The 17,673-nt window shown below is 41.4% G+C and overlaps 1 protein-coding gene across 1 annotated transcript in view; it reads left to right on the forward strand.

Annotated features, from left to right (window-relative positions):
* The first annotated feature begins 332 nt into the window (after window positions 1-332).
* The window catches only part of PSMD1 (proteasome 26S subunit, non-ATPase 1), a 65,774-nt gene continuing 48,433 nt past the window's right edge, over window positions 333-17,673 (forward strand). The window contains exons 1-16 of the mRNA XM_058843470.1: window positions 333-489; window positions 2,580-2,623; window positions 3,712-3,785; window positions 4,032-4,201; window positions 5,005-5,210; window positions 6,436-6,579; window positions 7,330-7,556; window positions 8,917-8,980; window positions 10,712-10,840; window positions 11,859-11,947; window positions 12,562-12,640; window positions 13,160-13,333; window positions 14,312-14,423; window positions 15,016-15,212; window positions 15,589-15,684; window positions 16,213-16,277. Of these exons, the coding sequence (XP_058699453.1) occupies window positions 474-489; window positions 2,580-2,623; window positions 3,712-3,785; window positions 4,032-4,201; window positions 5,005-5,210; window positions 6,436-6,579; window positions 7,330-7,556; window positions 8,917-8,980; window positions 10,712-10,840; window positions 11,859-11,947; window positions 12,562-12,640; window positions 13,160-13,333; window positions 14,312-14,423; window positions 15,016-15,212; window positions 15,589-15,684; window positions 16,213-16,277 (1,886 nt within the window). The 5' untranslated portion in view covers window positions 333-473. The remainder of the gene's footprint in view (window positions 490-2,579; window positions 2,624-3,711; window positions 3,786-4,031; window positions 4,202-5,004; window positions 5,211-6,435; window positions 6,580-7,329; window positions 7,557-8,916; window positions 8,981-10,711; window positions 10,841-11,858; window positions 11,948-12,561; window positions 12,641-13,159; window positions 13,334-14,311; window positions 14,424-15,015; window positions 15,213-15,588; window positions 15,685-16,212; window positions 16,278-17,673) is intronic.

The following is a 17,673-nucleotide window of genomic DNA, read 5'->3' on the forward strand; positions in this document are numbered from 1 at the left end:
CACTGTCATGGGACACGCTGGCGGCCTGTCCTGCCGGGGGAAGCAGCCGCCTCTCTGGGCACGGAACAAACGCGGGCACCGGCTGGGTCACTCGTGGGGAACCGGCCCCGCTCGCCCAGGCAGTGGTGTGGGCGGTTTGCCGGCGCGGGAGGCCGTGAGGAGCCCGTGAGGAGCCCGTGAGGGATGTGGGGGAGCCCCGAGAGGCCCGGGGGGGTCCGTGAGGGGCCCAGGACGGGACAAGGCCCCCGGCGGCAGAGCTGCCCCGCTGCTGCCTGCCTGTTTCTCCGCCGTCCCGCGCAGGCGATCACACGGGCACCTTTCCGGAGCCGCCGGAAGAGGCCCTTGGCGCCACTTCCGGGCCGGGCAGCGGCGGCGGCGGCGGAACCGCGGTTGGGCCGGACCGGACCCGACCCGACCCCCCCGGACCCTTCGGACCTCCCCGACCTCCCCTCCGAGGGCAGCCGGGCGGCATCATGATCACCTCGGCCGGTGAGGCAGCGGCGCGGGGCGGCGTTGCCCGCCGGGGTTTCGCTGAGTCAGGGCCGTGACTGAGCACCGCCGCGGCTCCGCGGGGCCGCCCGTCACGGGGCTCCCCCGCCCCGGTCACCCCCGGACGGCAGAGAGAGGCCACCCCGGTGCCCGGCTCTTGAAGCCCGGTGCCGTGTCCGTCTCCTGCCGATGTCTGAGGAGGGCTCCGGTGGCTTTGCGGGTCCCGGGCCGGGGCGCGGGGGTCCCGCGGTGGGAGCGAGAGGGTTCAGCTGCTCCAAGTGAGCGGCGCATTTTCGGTGTAAAACCGGAGGGCGCTCGGCAGGTGCAGCAGGGACTTGAGAGGTGAAAGAGGAAGGAGTTTGGAGTTCAGAAACGCAAATGCCTTGCAGTGGAAACGTCGGTCTGAGGAGTGCGGGATAATGAAGCGTGTGAGGAGTTAGATGTTGCGCGATGTTTGTGCATCTATTGGGAACCTGATGGTGTAAAAAAATATGGAAAGTACGATGAGTAATACTCAGGCCAGAAATTAAGATGTGGCTGATTGTGGCTTGGCGAGAGAAGCACTGCAGTGAGTGACAATGTCCAGGTAGTTTTCTCTTCCTGAACCCTTTGCTTTGTTTGAGTCTTTATCTTAATTGAGAAAATGTAGCAATTAATTTTAGAGGCATCTAAAAAATGCAAAAATGGTATGTGGGAGGAGGTATGTAGGTGATGTGTAGGAGTGAAATTGCATTCTCCTGATAGATCAGGTAAATGCAGGAACTTCTTTAGAACAAACAAACAAAAAAAACCTCAAAGTAAACATTTGGTGCAGAGATACAGGAAACAGCTGGAAAGAGCTGGAAGTGGGACAGCTGCTGAATCTGCCTTCTTTGCCTAAGAGCCACATTGGTGTTCCTTCAATTCCTGTTACTGGTGGATGTGTGTCTAAGCTGGTTTTAAAAACAATACCTTATAAAGGAGGTTCTGCAACTTCATTAGGCAAAGGATTAAATGTGTTCTTGTGAGAAAACTTTTAAAAATCAAAGCTCATTCTTTGAGGCTTCACTAAAGTTTGGTGTTACTGTTCCTATTAACATCTGACACAAAGATCGGATTATTCCCTTCCTCCTGGCAGCTGCCCTGAACTCTGCACCCTTCCCAGGTGTCTGTAGACCAACCAGTTACAAGCCTCCAGCCACCCTTCAGGAGCTGACTGCCAGAGCTCCCTGTTCTTACTGGCCAGCTCCAAACACCCTGTTTTGCTCATGACTGAAATGTGGTGCCCAGCACTGGGCTCTGGCCAGTAGGTGCCAAGGGTAGGGAAGGTGTCTTATCCATCTGCCAAGAACTGCTCTCCCTTGCACTTCTGTGTGAGGTTTGGGTTCTCTGCCTCCCACTGCAGCCAAATGATATTGATCATATTTCATCTTAATCCTCTGTACTGTTCAGATTCTATATTTGTACATTTTGTTTTGGCCCTGCACATGCTCCTTTTAGATTTATGAAGATCTTTTGGAAGCCTAGTTCAGCCCTCCAAAGGCTTGCTGGCCTTTCCAGTTTCATGTGTGTTTTCAGATTTAAAGAAGTTGTCAAGCTGTACAACAGATTAAAAATGAAAGCAGTGAATTGTGTGGGACTTTGATCAGATCATATTCCAAACCTTTCCGTCGCATCTTTGCAGTCTGCAATGAAGCCACCTATCCCTGGTCTTCAGATTAAGCTCCTGTGAACCTCTCAGTCATGTCAGTTAAACAGTATTTCTGTAACTGTACGAATGTTCTGGGACAGGATCAGCAGTCAGAAGCATAAAGCTGTGAGGTACATCTCCTCTTATCCGTGAGGCCAGTGTCCTTGGCATGGAAAAATTCTTTATTTTCCCCTAGGAAGGATCATCTTTTATAAATAACGTACCTTTTCAGTTATAAATTCTGAACTATTTTACATTATATTTAATACAAACTTGAAGCTGATCTTTGAAGTTTTATACTGAAGGTTTAAAATCAGCATTCCAGAGACAGCCTTCTTTCCTGTTCTCTTGGTTTTGAACTAAATGACAAGGTTACTTTTGATACAGAGAAACTGAAAGTAACTATGATTTTGTTTTGCAGCTGGAATTATCTCTCTTTTGGATGAAGAAGAGCCCCAGCTCAAGGTAAGCTCTAATATCTGAGAGCAAATAACAGCAAATGCATTATGTGGAGAGCTTAAAATCAAAAAGGAACAGATCTCAGTAATTTATGGTTGAACAGCGACAGGTGGACACCAGATTGTATCTAGCCTGAAAGTTAAAATAAAAGGTTTAAATAAATATTATAAATTATTATAATTTCTAATATTATAATTATTATATATTATACACATTATTTTATATATTTATTATATTATAATAAAATATTGCAAATGTTGTTTTGAGCATGGATCAAACAGGAGTTTCAAATGCAAAAATCTCTGTTCATGAAAGCTCCTATCTCTCTAGTGTTAGTGGGGCCTTGTTACTTAAAATTGTTCCAGGGACTGCATTTTGAATATGTAAAATTCAAAGCTGAAGAACAGCTCAGGTTTTTAGAATAATTTAATTAATAGTTTAAGGTTTTAGAATAATAGAACAAAATCACAGTTACAGTTTTCACTTGGAAAAAAAATCACAGTAATAGTATGAGAAGAAGAAAACAACAACAACAGAACTTTCCAGTGCACAGAGAGTATGAATCCACAGAACACCAACACTCAGAGTGGTAGTGTGTTGATGGAACATGCACTTTACAATATTTGCAATTTCTTAACTGTTTTTCTTGGATGCAAACATAGGTAGTGATGGATCTGAATGATCCCTGATTTTGCTGCGAATGGATTACAAATGGGCTGATTGTAGTTTGTTTATCATCTGAAGTACTGTGTCCATATAGATAAAAAGAGCTGGCTGCTGTAGGCCACAGCTTGATTCCATGTGCTGCACAAAGGTAGTCACAATTTAACTTATCAGACACGTCAGCCAGTCTTTCATCAGAGGCAGGCCATGGAAATGAATGCTAGAATTGTCTTACCTGTGAAATGAATAACTCTTTATTTGCAAAAGACTTGCAAATATTAATGAATGCTTGCAAAGATATTTTAAAATAGAATTTGCTGTGGAAATGAGTTAGTGTTTATGGTATTCATCCTAGAATGTACTTAATTTTTACTGGGGAAAGGTGGTAAATGCATTTTTAATATAATATAACTTTTTTTTTTTTTTGGTAGGAGTTTGCTCTTCACAAGTTGAATGCTGTTGTCAATGACTTCTGGGCAGAAATCTCTGAGTCAGTGGACAAAATGTAAGAGAAGACACTTAATACTGCTTTAAAAGAACATGAGATATGAAGTGGATGTAGTTCTGGTTTTTTGACAATGGCTAATACAGCATGTAGCTCCATATTTCCTAGAAAGCTTTAATGTGTGTGGATGTGGGGTTGGAGCTGTGGTCCCAAAGATGCAAGTTCAGTCAAGCTTGTACTTGAGTCATGTGGCCTTAAAGAGATGTGAGCACACAGAGCTGATGCTCTTCTCTCTCTCCTCTGCAGTGAAGTTCTCTATGAAGATGAAGGTTTTCGGAGCCGCCAGTTTGCTGCACTGGTTGCTTCTAAAGTTTTTTATCACCTGGGAGCCTTTGAGGAATCCCTGAACTATGCCCTGGGAGCTGGTGACCTCTTCAATGTCAACGACAACTCGGAATATGTGGAGACCATCATTGGTAAAGAACTGTTGCTGCAAAGGAAAAGCTCTGGTGTTGTCAAAGCTGTTGTAACTTCGAAATTTTACTTGGTTTAGCTTTTTTCTCTGTATTCTTCTTGCTGTCTTTGTGTTAATTTAAACCAATGCTGCAGCTAATTTTACCTAGTTTATTTGTACTTCCTTATATTTTGTGATTCTGTAATGAAACTGACTTTGGAGTTTTGGAAGTTTTTTCCTATTTTTAATCCTTATCATATAGTGAATTCCTAATAAGAAAATTGCTTTGGTTGTTTATTGTCCTTTGCCTCATTTGTATGCTGATGTTATTATCAATTTCAGCATGACTTTGGGAATAATTGACTGGTAAGTGTAGCTGCACACCTAATTTAGAGGGACAGTTGTGTTTATACACCCACAACAAGATGGCAAGTCAGCAGTTGACTGCAGGTATCATTTGAATGCCTTTTAAAAAATTTCATCTGCTGGAGTCACTTGTTTTGTACAGGATATGATGGAGTTGGGCTGGCTTTCAGTCTCCCCAGCTGGTGTTTGCAGTGGAGCTAGGAAGTCTCCTACTGCTGTTTTCTCATTTATTTAACATGATGCTTGAACAAAGATCGTATCCTTGATTTATTTTTAAAATACCTACCTGATTTCAGCACTAAAATCAGAGTTTGTTAGGAGATGATAGTATTTTCCACTATTATCTGTATATGACTACACAAATGTGTAATTTCCCATCCCATACTTGGTGGTAGAACATGTTCACACACATGCTGAGAACTTGACTTTTCCCCCCATATTTGTTCGTTATCTCTTCAGCAAAATGTATCGACCACTACACCAAGCAGTGTGTGGAGAATGCAGAGCTGCCAGAAGGGGAGAAGAAACCCGTGGATGAGAGGCTAGAAGGGATAGTGAATAAAATGTTCCAGCGGTGCTTGGATGACCACAAGTACAAGCAGGCCATTGGCATCGCTCTGGAGACACGCAGGCTGGACATCTTTGAGAAAACCATCCTTGAGTCGGTATGTGCAAGAGACAGGAGGTGCCTGTAGATAGGCTTTTCCAGGTATGGATCCAGAAGTCAAGTGCAAGATCCATGTTGCTGTGGAACTTGCCCTGTTTTATATGAACAGAACAAAAGATAAAACTCAGGGGTGTTCAGTATGTTCATGGAAAGGAGAACCACTCAGGACTATCAAGTATAGGAAGATCCCCCCTACCTTTAGGAAATCTTTGAGCTACAAGTTTATGGGAAAACATTTCCAGGAAGCTTGGCTATGTGCCCTCTTCTTAAGGTATTCACTGTCAGCTACTGGCAGAGATACAATACTGGCATAATGTAAGAACAGCTCTTTTATTTAGTTGTGCCTTTCATCTGCTGTAATTCACTGTGGGAAGGGATCCTTAGGGTTGGGTGATTTATTAATGACAAGCAAAAGAAAAAGCTCCAGTAGGTGGGTGAGCTGCTCTAATTTTCAGTGACTGTGGCCTGCCCTGACTCCAAGGTGGTGCACTTTAGCTTTAAAATCTTCCACTGAGGGTTTAAGGTAAGTCATGTTACTGTTAGTAGCAGTAAGAAGCAGGCCTGTAGTCATTTGTGGCAGCTCAGCAGTTGTGTGCAATCTTGTTATGCTGCAGTATCACAATCATATGCCAGACACATAGCTTGAATTCTTAAAATTTTACTGCTTTTAGTTTACAGCTTTTATATATGTTTGGATGTCTCCCATTTCTGTGTATGAGTGATAATCATAAGGCATCCATCTTGCTTTTTTTTTTCCTCTTTGTTGTCCTATGCATTTAATAACTTGCTAATTATAAATCTCTCATTCTGAATTACCTTTCTGAGATATACTAACCACATCAGTTTCTCAGGCTTGATCTTTTCTTGGGGCATGGTTTGTTTTGCTGACATTTTATGTTAGTGCAGTGAGTTTCACTGCATTTAAAACTGATTGTTTGAACAAGAAGGGTGAAGGGTAGATAGGTATTGTACCTTTAAGTTAATATTTTGCATGCTTTAACTTCCAAAGTAAATACTGGTCCTGCATGATTTTGGTAGTGTTTTTTCTTTGAACTGCAATATGCTTGTATATAAGCTTTTTTGAAAATAGGAAAGGAAACTGTGAAGATTTATATGCGTGTTTGGTCTGCTTTTTAAAATAGAAAAAGAGAGGAAAATAAAGCTACCCTAAATCCTGTTTGTCAGTCTAAACCCACATTTGATATTGCTGAATTTTATTTCAGAATGATGTTCCTGGGATGCTGGCCTACAGCTTGAAGCTCTGTATGTCTTTGATGCAGAATAAACAGTTTCGTAATAAAGTTTTGAGAGTTCTAGTTAAAATCTATATGAATCTGGAGAAACCAGACTTCATCAATGTGTGCCAGGTAAACTTTTCAAAGTCATGTTTAAAGATAATAAAAAGTTACTCTTCTTTAGGTATATTTGGCGTGACATCTACCTGTTCTCTGTCTTTTGTTCAGTTAAATGAAATATCTTTTCCTGGTTGCGTGCTTCCAACATATATCAGAGTGAGACCAACTTGAAAAAGAGATGTAAAGATTGCATATTTGGTCAATTTATAGAGAAAGAAATCCGTTCAAAGGCAGTTTGAGGACACAGACAACTCTGACAGAATATTTTAAGCCTATGTAGGGAGTATCAGATGGTAGGTTCACAGCTTGGAATTTTGTTTGTTCCTCACAAGAACATTTCCAGTGCTTTTTTTTTTTTTCGGTAAGCCATTGTCTGAAAGTGTTTAGAGAACCAGTTGTGAAGTTACTCAGATGTTCTCAGATCTTTGCCAGTCTTGGTATGTCACGTACACGTGACTCAGTGTTATGCCTGTTTCATTTCAACTGAGGCATTGCTACAGAATGACTGGTGCTTCTTCAATATGCTTTTGAAATTTCTGTGTCTAGTAGGACAAGTCTTGTTTTTCTATGAAAACTTTTCTGAGTTTTCTATTGTCTTCAATGAAAGAGAGGAAAGTTTTCTTTTTTTGAAGGGGGTGTTCTGTGGAAGCAGCAGATGAGGGCATTGGAGTGTGGCCTTGGGTAGTGTTCCTTTCTCATTCTGAAGTATCTAACGTTTTCTTCTTTTTTTTTCCCCCCTGTTCTTCCCTTTCTTCTGCTCAGTGCCTGATATTTCTGGATGACCCACAGGCTGTGAGTGACATCTTGGAAAAATTGGTGAAGGATGATAACCTTCTCATGGCCTACCAAATTTGCTTTGACCTGTATGAAAGTGCGAGCCAGCAGTTCCTGTCTTCTGTCATCCAGAATCTCCGCACAGTTGGAACTCCCATTGCCTCTGTGCCTGGGTCCACCAACACTGGCACTGTCCCTGGATCGGAGAAAGACAGGTGGGGAGATTAACTTGAGAGGTGATGGAGTTCTTTGGCTCCAGTCCTGCTCTAAGGGCACCTCATATTCCATGTATGGATGCTTTTTACAAGCTATCAAGTTACTCCCCTTTATTTAAGTAACAGGCAGGACATGCTATTTACTCAAAACAAAATTGTGTATTCTACTGGTTTTTAAAGGGATTTTTCTTTGCAGTTGAGATAAGCACAGAGCAGTTATACCGGGGCTCAGCTAATGAACAGTAATTCATTAGTCCATGGCATGAATTGCTTTGGAATGCTGATTCTCTGTGGTCTTGACAGCAACTTGCAGAGCTAAGGAAGGGGGGAGTTCAGGGAAAAAGCTCATCACAGCTATGTGCAAGTTTGGTTTCACATGACAGCTTGTGGGAAGAGTGAGCTCAGATGATACTATGGTGTCAACAGACCCTTTTGTACTTGCAGTTCAGAAGAGCTACTTCAAATCTACTTTGAGTTTTTAAAAACATGTTCAGTGATCAGTATCACAGATTGTAACTGCAGGAAGCTGCTGCTAAAAAAAAATCTAAGTTGGCATTAACCATTCCATCATCTTTATTTATTCTTTTAATGACTTACCGGAGAATTGGCCAATCTATGCTAAGGTTGCTGCCTGGCTCAGGAGCAGCATGGATGAAGTTTGTTCTCCATCTGCTCTGTAATCACCATAGAATGCTTACTGGTACTTTCATCAGAGCTCTCATGTCTGTGCACAACCCGCTCCCTGCACTCTTTTGATAGTGTGTAGTGGAGAATCCCACCTGGATTCAGGCTGGTTGAATATAAGGGTTTATCCAGCTGTGGAGCTGAGTATAAATACTTCTGAATCAGTAACACAGGCATAGCAAAGTATTTTCCTCTTTCGCTCTTCATTTCCAATGAAATAAAAGGAAACAGAATAATTTTTGCCAGCCTGTAAAGCACTAGAACAAGGTGCTCACAGCAGCTTAATATGTTTCATTTCCATGTCAACACTCTAGGATCCATGCTAATACTGACAAGCACAAGGCTTCTAGGGGAGGATATCATTATCCTTGATACCTTGTTTGTGACTTGTTTTCTCACCTGTGTCTGTTCATTCCCTACAAGCATCTTTATTTTTGTTGTTTCTGTAGATGGAATAAGAGAGTAGAGTTTTCCAGGCCTTTGTCTTGAAGTAGAGTGGAGGGGGAGTTTTCTACTCAGCAGTAAGATCCAGATAGTTAGCCCTTGTTCTATCAAAGTCCTCTTTTCCAATCGTCATCTCCAAATCCCAGGCTACTTCTTCAGGACAATGTTCAGCCATAATTACAGTTCTTAACTTGTTGCAAGTGATGCATTTTTTATTTTAATTTTATTTCAGTGATGCTATGGAAGCAGAAGAGAAATCAGGAAGCACTTGTGCAGCAGGGAGGTCTGCAGAAATTGTGAGTGCTATTTCTGAAGCAGACGTTACTTAGTTTTTCTTACATGTTCTCTTTGGATGTCTAGGATTTCTAAATTGGTTTGGCTAATAAAGAATGGAATTCCTTTTCTGTCTTGCTTGGAGACAAGGTGACAGATGATCTCTGAGGGCTAAATATCTGACTTAATGTCCAGCAGTTCAGATACTGAAAGCTGTGTGAGAGTGGGAAATGGTCAGAATTGAGTAGGAATTACTGAGTTCTGAAAAAGGAGGCAGAAGAATTTGGCTCATGTGTTTGCTTTTTGATATTGAAACAATTAACTCTTCCCAAAAGAAAGGGCCTGAAAGTTAACTGCTTCTGAGAACCTTAGGGAGCAAATTAGCTTGATGCATTTTTTTCTTCTCTTTCAAAAATCCAACTGTAGTTCAGGTTGGATAGAACTGATGCTGTTCTGCAGGAATGGCAGGAGGGGATGCTGATGTAACATAGTTTATTTTCCATGAAGGCATAAAGTTACCTCAGGCCTACGTGGTGCTGTGTTGCTGGGCCAGTTGGTTGGAATCTTTTTGTTTAGTTTATTTTCCCAAGCATTGAGAAAGTGAGTTCACTTCTAACATGCACATACAGTTGCATTTCAGCATGTAGAATAGTTAGTGCAGTTTTGACACTTCCAATGCTGAAGACAAGAAGTGCTACCAGAGAGGAAGGTAAAACCCAAGACAAGTTGGTTTTTGTTTTTCTTCTTTTTCCTCATGGTAAATGTTTCCAAACAAAACTTGGAATCTTTAAAAGATCCTTGCAGATCACTTAGAAATTAATTAAGGGAAACAGAAGTGTTTTCTTCAAATTGTATTTCACAAGGAAAACAAAAGGTGTTGAGTTTCTTGCCCCAGCAAAAAAAAACCCCTTGCCCCCAGTGCTTTTGTAGAGGAAAGGTGTCTTGAATCAGTTTCTGCTGCATTGGCTTTGCTAAGTGTGCCAAGTACACAAAAACAGTCTGTGTGGTCAGAAATGTTCTTTAGCTTAATCTTCCACAATTCAGAATGCTGACTACAAAGAAATAATTGAGGGAATTAGTTTAACGACTGAACTACTCACGCTTGACTGATCTGTGACCAGCTAACAATGTCAGGACAAAGAGCTGCTCTGTACTTTTTACCCTGCTCAGAAGAAACTTCAGTTTCTGCAGATCTATTTTCAACTGATCCATCATGAGGAAGAAGGAGACTTTTCTCAAAGAGCTCTTGAAGATGAATGTATTAGTTTCCTATTTTACTATCTGTTGTTCTACATAAAGCTTGTAGCTCACAAGAATGATGCTGCAGCTCAGCACAGGGTCATGCAAAGTATTGCAATTTTGTGGCCCTGTCTATGAAAGCTTCCATGGAAATATGGGTTTCATTTGTAAAAGTGTTTACCTCTGGCAGGGGACTTACTGTCTCTGAAAGGCCAAACAGCAAGTTGCGGAATGTCAGATGTCACCCATATGGTTTTGCTTTCAATGAAAGAATACATTTCTTTTTGAAGAGTCTCTTCTCCCATCTGCACTGCTGTGCACAAAAAATTTGATTTCTGGGAGGTTTGGCCTTGTGCACCAAGGACAGAAACAAAGTCTTTTTAGTCCTAAAACCTGAAAGGTTTTGGAATGTGGTGTTGGGAGCATAGCAGAGTGGCTTCTCATGAATTATATTTTAACAGAGTCAAGGTTGGGTTCTTATGGAATTTTGTTTTCCTTTTTGCTTGTATGTGAAGAACCCAGAGCCTAAGGACCAGATCTCAAAAATGATTAAAATTTTAAGTGGGGAAATGGCCATTGAGTTACATCTGCAGTTTTTAATACGAAACAACAATACAGACCTTATGATCCTCAAAAACACAAAGGTAAGAGACTTGGTTAAATACGGTTGTCTTGCATTTATCTTATTCATCCTGTGTTGGTTTTGACCATGCTGCTATTGTTTTTAATGATATGCTGCTTTTAGTATGTTGATATTTTAATTAGGTTTTTTCTGATTGGTTATAGCAACTCATCTTTTTTTTTTTTTTTTTCTTTTTTTTGGGGTGTGTTTGTTTTTCATCTGTTCAGTAAGATGGGGAAAATTTACCCTCCAGTTCCATGTCAGATCCGTTGCAAATGGTGCTGGCTGGGAAGGGAGGAGTCAGCCAGGATTATAGATTACAGTATGTTGGTATCTTGGTTGAGATGTTAGGTAAGACCACACATTCAGCTTGGCAAGGGAGTCCTGGTACGTAGTAAAAGACCAATATTTCCATATTGGAGACAAAACCAATCAGATACTGCAATGTATACAGGGTTAGTGAATGGAGTAACTGGGGTTTTTTTTGGAAGGTGTTACTCAAGGGTGGGAAAATGAAAATTTACAGGTTAACTAGACTCTTAAATGCTTACTAGAAACTATAGAAGTTTATTATTTGTGAAATAAGATGCACACCATCAGTAAAAGTAGTAGGGGTTGCTTGTTAGTGGGTTCCTCTGTTTCAGATGACACTTCAAATGTATTGGAAAATCTTTTCCATCTGCTGATGAAGTGTTCAGGAGTGATTCTGCAGTAAAGTTCTGGGAATGGCCTGGAAATGTCAGCAGCACTTGCTGTGCAGTGCTCAGTTCTGGGAAGCGGAGGGGCTGGTTCTCCAGTTAAGTGGCAATTGGAGCAATCACATCTCTGAAAGAAACTTACAGAAAGGATCATGTTGCATTGGAAAGATGGTTTGAGGATATGCTAGAGTGTATTAGCAATCTATTAGCTGATTACAAGGAAATTGCTGCTTAAATTGAGGATCATTACAGTCCATTTTTCTAGTGTACTGGCAAGCTTGCTAAACGACCTTGGGCAGATCTTTTGCTGAGTGATGCTACTGATTGTTCTTGTTCTTTCAGGACGCAGTGAGGAATTCCGTGTGTCATACAGCAACTGTTATAGCAAATTCCTTTATGCATTGTGGGACAACCAGTGACCAGTTCCTTAGGTAAATCTATGGAAGGAACTTCCAATGTGGTTTAGAGGTGTTTGAACAACATTGTTGCCCTCCTTAACTTGATACTTCCAGAGTGGTAACTGCAGAACACTAATGGTGCTTAGAGAATTGTTTCCTTTTCTTTATCCGCGCAAACTGGCTTTGTTTGACTGCTGCCTATATGAGCAGTTTGTAGGGTGAAGATGTGGAATTTCTCTTCTCTTTGTTTACCAGTTTGAGAGTTTCTGAGATGATGGATCTTTTTACATCATAAAAACTGACAGTACTGAATGACTCTTGTAAGGGAAATGCTAGGGCAGACCTTATGAGGGACTTAAGGAAAGCTGCAGAAACTCTGCTAAAGTTTCTCCCAGAGAATTGGTGGGCTGCATAAGTTCTTGATCTTTCACTGAGATCACTCATGTCTAGAAGCTTGACTACAACCAGGCAAAAATCAGGACTGATGAAGGGGAGAGAAGTGTAAAGTGGAAATGTGGTTAGCTACCTTCCCTTCTGGAGCTGCTTTTTAGTTTGAAAGCAGTCTTCAGTGCTCTTAAACCCTGCTTGCAGGATTAGGAAAAGACTGTATGAAAAATTTGTATAACCTTTCTCTTTTCCTCTTCTAGAGACAATTTGGAGTGGCTGGCCAGGGCCACTAATTGGGCTAAGTTTACCGCTACTGCCAGCTTGGGTGTTATACACAAGGTAACATTGCGTTAATTTCCCTCTGCTTAGTATAAATGCTTGACTTGTGGATACTGAAAATGTGGAAATGGGGATCCTGATTGGTGCCTGCCTTCCAGTGTACCTGCCACAAATATAACATATTTTGTGTCTTTGCACTAAGAACCTATGTTTATATTATTTTGTCTGACATCCAATATAATTTATGGTGTGTTTTGCTGAGAATAAAAAAGGTGCTAGGATAGCATGACTAACATTATTCAAGAAGAGAGTATTTTTTCTAACTCTTCCTTTGTGAGTTGAACAGATTTCATAGTTTCTAGGTATTAAAATTGCAGGTGCTTCTTAAGTGATTTTGGGACATAACAAAGTTCTATACTGTAGTAACTTTCAGTAAGTTTGAACGGTGATGTGCTTCACTGAAACATTGATTTTAGTGGAGAAAGTAATGGCTATTACACATGTCAAAATATTAATTTGTTGTTTTTTCACATTCTGCTTCCCACTGTCCTCCCTTCCTGCTGGACACTGGACATTCAGGGTCATGAGAAAGAAGCATTACAGCTAATGGCAACCTACCTGCCCAAGGACACCTCTCCAGGGTCAGCCTACCAGGAGGGAGGAGGCCTCTACGCCTTGGGTCTCATCCATGCCAACCATGGCGGGGACATCATTGACTACTTGCTGAACCAGTTGAAGAATGCCAGTAATGATGTGTGTACTGGGCTCAGCAGAGAGCCTTTGTCTTGTTGGGAATATGCAGGAGGATGCTGGGTGGTTTAGTAGTCAGGGGTAGAGGTAATTAAGAGCAGGGTGGTAATTAGACCTCCTCTAGGTCTTAAAGTTTGGTTAAAGGTTAACAACCTGTTGCTTAAGATTTCGGTAAGATTTTTTGGAAATTCTTACATACTTGACAGTGACTGTAGCTTCATCATATTTACTACTTGTTATACCTGCTTTGTTTTGCTAGTGGATCTGCAGCATTCAGGCACTGTTATTGTTTACAGCTTAGTTGTCAAGGAAATAAGCCACAAAATGTTTCTGCTGAGCTGACCGGTAGTTTTAATGCATCTTGCACAATAAGAATTTAGTTCTGCACTTAGTGTTTGTAGACCTCTAAGAAAAATATCTTTTTAAGTTGTGAATAGATCATCGTACAGAATGTGCAGTGTACATGTATATCGAACCAGCATGTTCCCTCTTTCTCCTTGTGGAATCTGATTACTTTTTAAAAAAATTCCATAAACAGATCCCACTTGTCTTAACTGCAGATGTATCCTTTATTAGAATAAAAGACTATTTAGACTGTTTTTATGTGGGTCCTGATTTACCTTTTTTTTTAAAAAGTATTACTAGCCAGCAGTTTTTACACATGGCACAGATTTATGGTTTTACATAAATCACTCAGTGGGGAAAAAGATCTTCAAGTTACTAGAAAGTGTTTTGTGCTATGTGTGAAGCTTCTGTTGCTCATTGTTTATGGGCTTTTGAATTCTTTCTCTTCTACTTTCTGTCTCTCTTGTTGGACCTGCTGCCTGAGGCTGTGAAAGTGGTATTTCTAGAAGGTCAGGAGATCATTTTGGGTTGGTTTGGGGCTAAAAGGTTGCAGGTTTATATTGATGGAAAGAGTTGACTTCAGCTGAAGCCATACTGTTCCGTGTTTTATGACTGAACTTGCATATGCTTCTCTAGATTGTGCGACATGGTGGCAGCCTGGGCTTGGGGCTGGCTGCCATGGGGACAGCACGTCAAGATGTGTACGATCTGCTGAAAACAAATCTATACCAGGATGATGCAGTGACAGGTAAATGTTCTGCTTTCAAAGCAAATAACCATCTGAGGTCTTATCAGGCACCTGTTTTTTTTTTGTCACAGGTTTTCTGTTTGCAGCAAAGATTGTTTCTAGCTGCGTTTTATTCATTGACCTTTTACTGATCATTATGGTCCTTTAGTTATGTGTCAGTAATGTTCAGAGATCCTGTCATGACTGGCACTGTGGAAAGATAAGACATGCTAGATCTTTGAACAGCCCCTTCTTTTGCTCTGTTCAATTCTTTGTCATATGCTTTTTCTTTAGTGTGGCTGATCTTTAGAGCCATGTGCTTTTTTGAGCTGAGAGATAGGCTTGGAGAAACTTGTGGGAGTTACTGCTACATTGGTGGGGCTCATAGGAAGGTGATCTCAGCAGCTCTTGGCCCAAGGAAGCAATAATTGAACTTGGTAGAGAAAAGTACTAAATTGTGGTTACAAACACATTTTGCCATGAATAATGGAGTTATTTGGCATGGTGATGTCCAGAAGCGGTCTATTGGCCTACATCTGCTGTCATTCTCTAGATACAGTATTTATTACTTCTGGGAACAGAGTTGACTTTTCTGCTTTTCTGTGCTTTTTAGGTGAGGCAGCTGGCCTGGCACTGGGGTTGGTTATGCTGGGATCTAAAAATGCCCAGGCTATTGAGGACATGGTTGGCTATGCACAGGAAACCCAGCATGAAAAGATCCTGCGAGGCCTCGCGGTTGGAATTGCTCTGGTCATGTATGGGAGGATGGAGGAGGCAGATGCTCTCATTGAGAGTCTCTGCAGAGATAAGGTAAATTGAGCTGTGCCTTAATCCCTGACTCTTGTGTTACATGGCTGACCTTCCTGTCTGTTTGTGAAACTGTAGGTGGGTCATCTTAAGGCTCTGGTAGTGATCATTGCAGATAGCTGGTAAAAAGCTTAATGATGCCTCTGCACTATGCTCTTTGGCAGCCTGCAGCATAGCAGGCTTTCTGTCCCCTTGAACTTGGTAATGACAGCCCTGCTTTGGTGATTGTCCTGTTACTTGTCCCAAATAAACAGTTAAGCAACAAGGCTGACCTGTGACCTCTTTGAATATTCAAAACACAAGAGTGGAACAGATTTAAAGTTAGAATTACTGAGTCACCGTTTAGATGGATGTGAAATATTGATGCTTTCTCTTCCAGGATCCAATTCTCCGTCGTTCTGGCATGTACACTGTGGCTATGGCATACTGTGGCTCAGGGAACAACAAGGCTATCAGGCGCCTACTGCATGTGGCTGTAAGTACTGTGGCCTTAGGAGCACATAGGAGGAAATTTGTAGTCAGGAAGCAAGCAAATCACTTTGTCAGGCTTTGTGTCTGCAGTGTTAATATTCTGGTCCAAATCAGAGATAGTGAAAGGATGAAAACTTTACATAGTATTATGAGTAGAGCTAAGAGGGCCTTCTGACATTAGGGTAAGTAGACCTTCAGACTTTCAACCTCATATCACAGAAAAGGACCCTGTTAAAAATGACAGAATGAACCTAAACTACCCAGCTAACAGGTTTGCAGTAAATAGTCTGTGTAATGATGGGATGGAGAAAAAATAAATTAAGCTGTAAAGGATGAGTTCTGTTTGTTCTTTGATCATCTTAACAGTTGGTGTGCAAACACAGGTGAGGCTGTTTGGGCTACGGCTGAACATGATTTTAACTAACTTTCTCTGTAATCCTGTCTTCTTGATTAACTGACATCTGGCCTGAAATGTTGCAGAGTCCTCAAGTTTTTTAACTGTATTCTGAATGTCCTGTTTTTCCTTTTGTAGGTGAGTGATGTGAATGATGATGTGAGGCGGGCAGCTGTGGAGTCACTTGGTTTCATTCTGTTCAGGTAAAGTGTTTTCTTCTGTCACTCCTGCAGCATTCAATTTCATGTCTGTTACTTTTTCAGAAAATGAGTATGCTACTGCTTTCACAAGGTGACTCAACTGCTAATTGACTTTGAATGCAATAGATTTTGAAAAGTTAAAAAACTGAGAGATTGGTTTAGAATTAGATGCCTTCCTTCAGGTTCAGCAGATGTTTAATGAGTCTTTCTGTAGGTTTCTGGACTTGTGGCTTAACTGTCTGGACAGAACTAGATGAAGTTGACGAATGGAATGAAAAATTAATGTTTGCAGGATTGAGAGTTAATTAAAAATTAAATATACTGTGCTTGTGCCAAGCCTCTTAAGAGCATTAGTACTCAGACAAATGTATCTGCTTATTAGCTATCTAAAATTTTTGACTTTGATTAAAAAGAAAAAGTGAAGGAGGACCTTGAAATAGAGTAAAAGTGAAGGAGGACCTTGAAATGGAGTTTGTTTCTTAAGTATCCACTGTAAAAACATGAAAAGTTCCTGGGCTTACATTGTAACATGAGGCCATCACTAATCGTCACAATGTTTCTTTCGGTTCTCTAAAGTGAAACCTTTTGCTGAAATGGTATTTTGTAGCGCCCTACAGTTCCTTGGCTAGGGGGTGGTTGGGAAATTAGAGGGCTCCCCAAGGACTACACCTGCACGGTTAATACGATAATCTGAGTACTGAGCCAAACTGCAGCCTTTGGGTGTGGCTGAGAGGAGCTGGTCTATATTTGGGTCCATAATTGTAATTTAAAAATCATTCTTCACATCTTCTTTTGGGTTGGTAGCTGTCCTTAAAAGCAGGATGAGAGGTTCTTAAAGATGGGGTTAAAACTTGCGTTACTGATATGAGTAGTCAGCTTTTCCCCACATGGAAGTGACTATGCTGTTCTGATCTCTCTGAAGGATAATTGAATGTAGTTTGTGAAGAGGACAGATTCTCTCGGTGGGCAGCAGGTGTCTCTCAAGTGCTTCTGCTGTGTTACTTCCAAGCAGCACAGCTTGTTCCTCTGCTTAGAGATCTCTGCCTCTCCTGAAGCCAAGGGGTCTGTTTAGCTGACTTCTGTATCTGTGTACAGAACAAAAATTCCGTGCACGCCTTCCATAGTGTCAGGCATCTTTTTTCAAAACAGGTTGTGACAAAGCCCTTTTGAGCTCAGATTTCAGTGTAATTTTTCTTTTCAATAAATGCAGAACACAATTGGAGATGGATAGCTCCTACCAAAATGAGAAACTTTCAAGGCTCTGAGCTAAACCATTTCCTATGTGCTGGCATCTTGCTGGGAGAACATAGTTCAGGGCCTGTTCTTTTCATATCCAGCAATGAGGAAATGAGTGACATCATCTTTGATTCTTTCACCTGCTGTACAGTGGTTCAGATGT

This window comes from Poecile atricapillus, chromosome 8 (assembly GCF_030490865.1).
Source record: "Poecile atricapillus isolate bPoeAtr1 chromosome 8, bPoeAtr1.hap1, whole genome shotgun sequence".
Classification (NCBI taxonomy): domain Eukaryota; kingdom Metazoa; phylum Chordata; class Aves; order Passeriformes; family Paridae; genus Poecile; species Poecile atricapillus.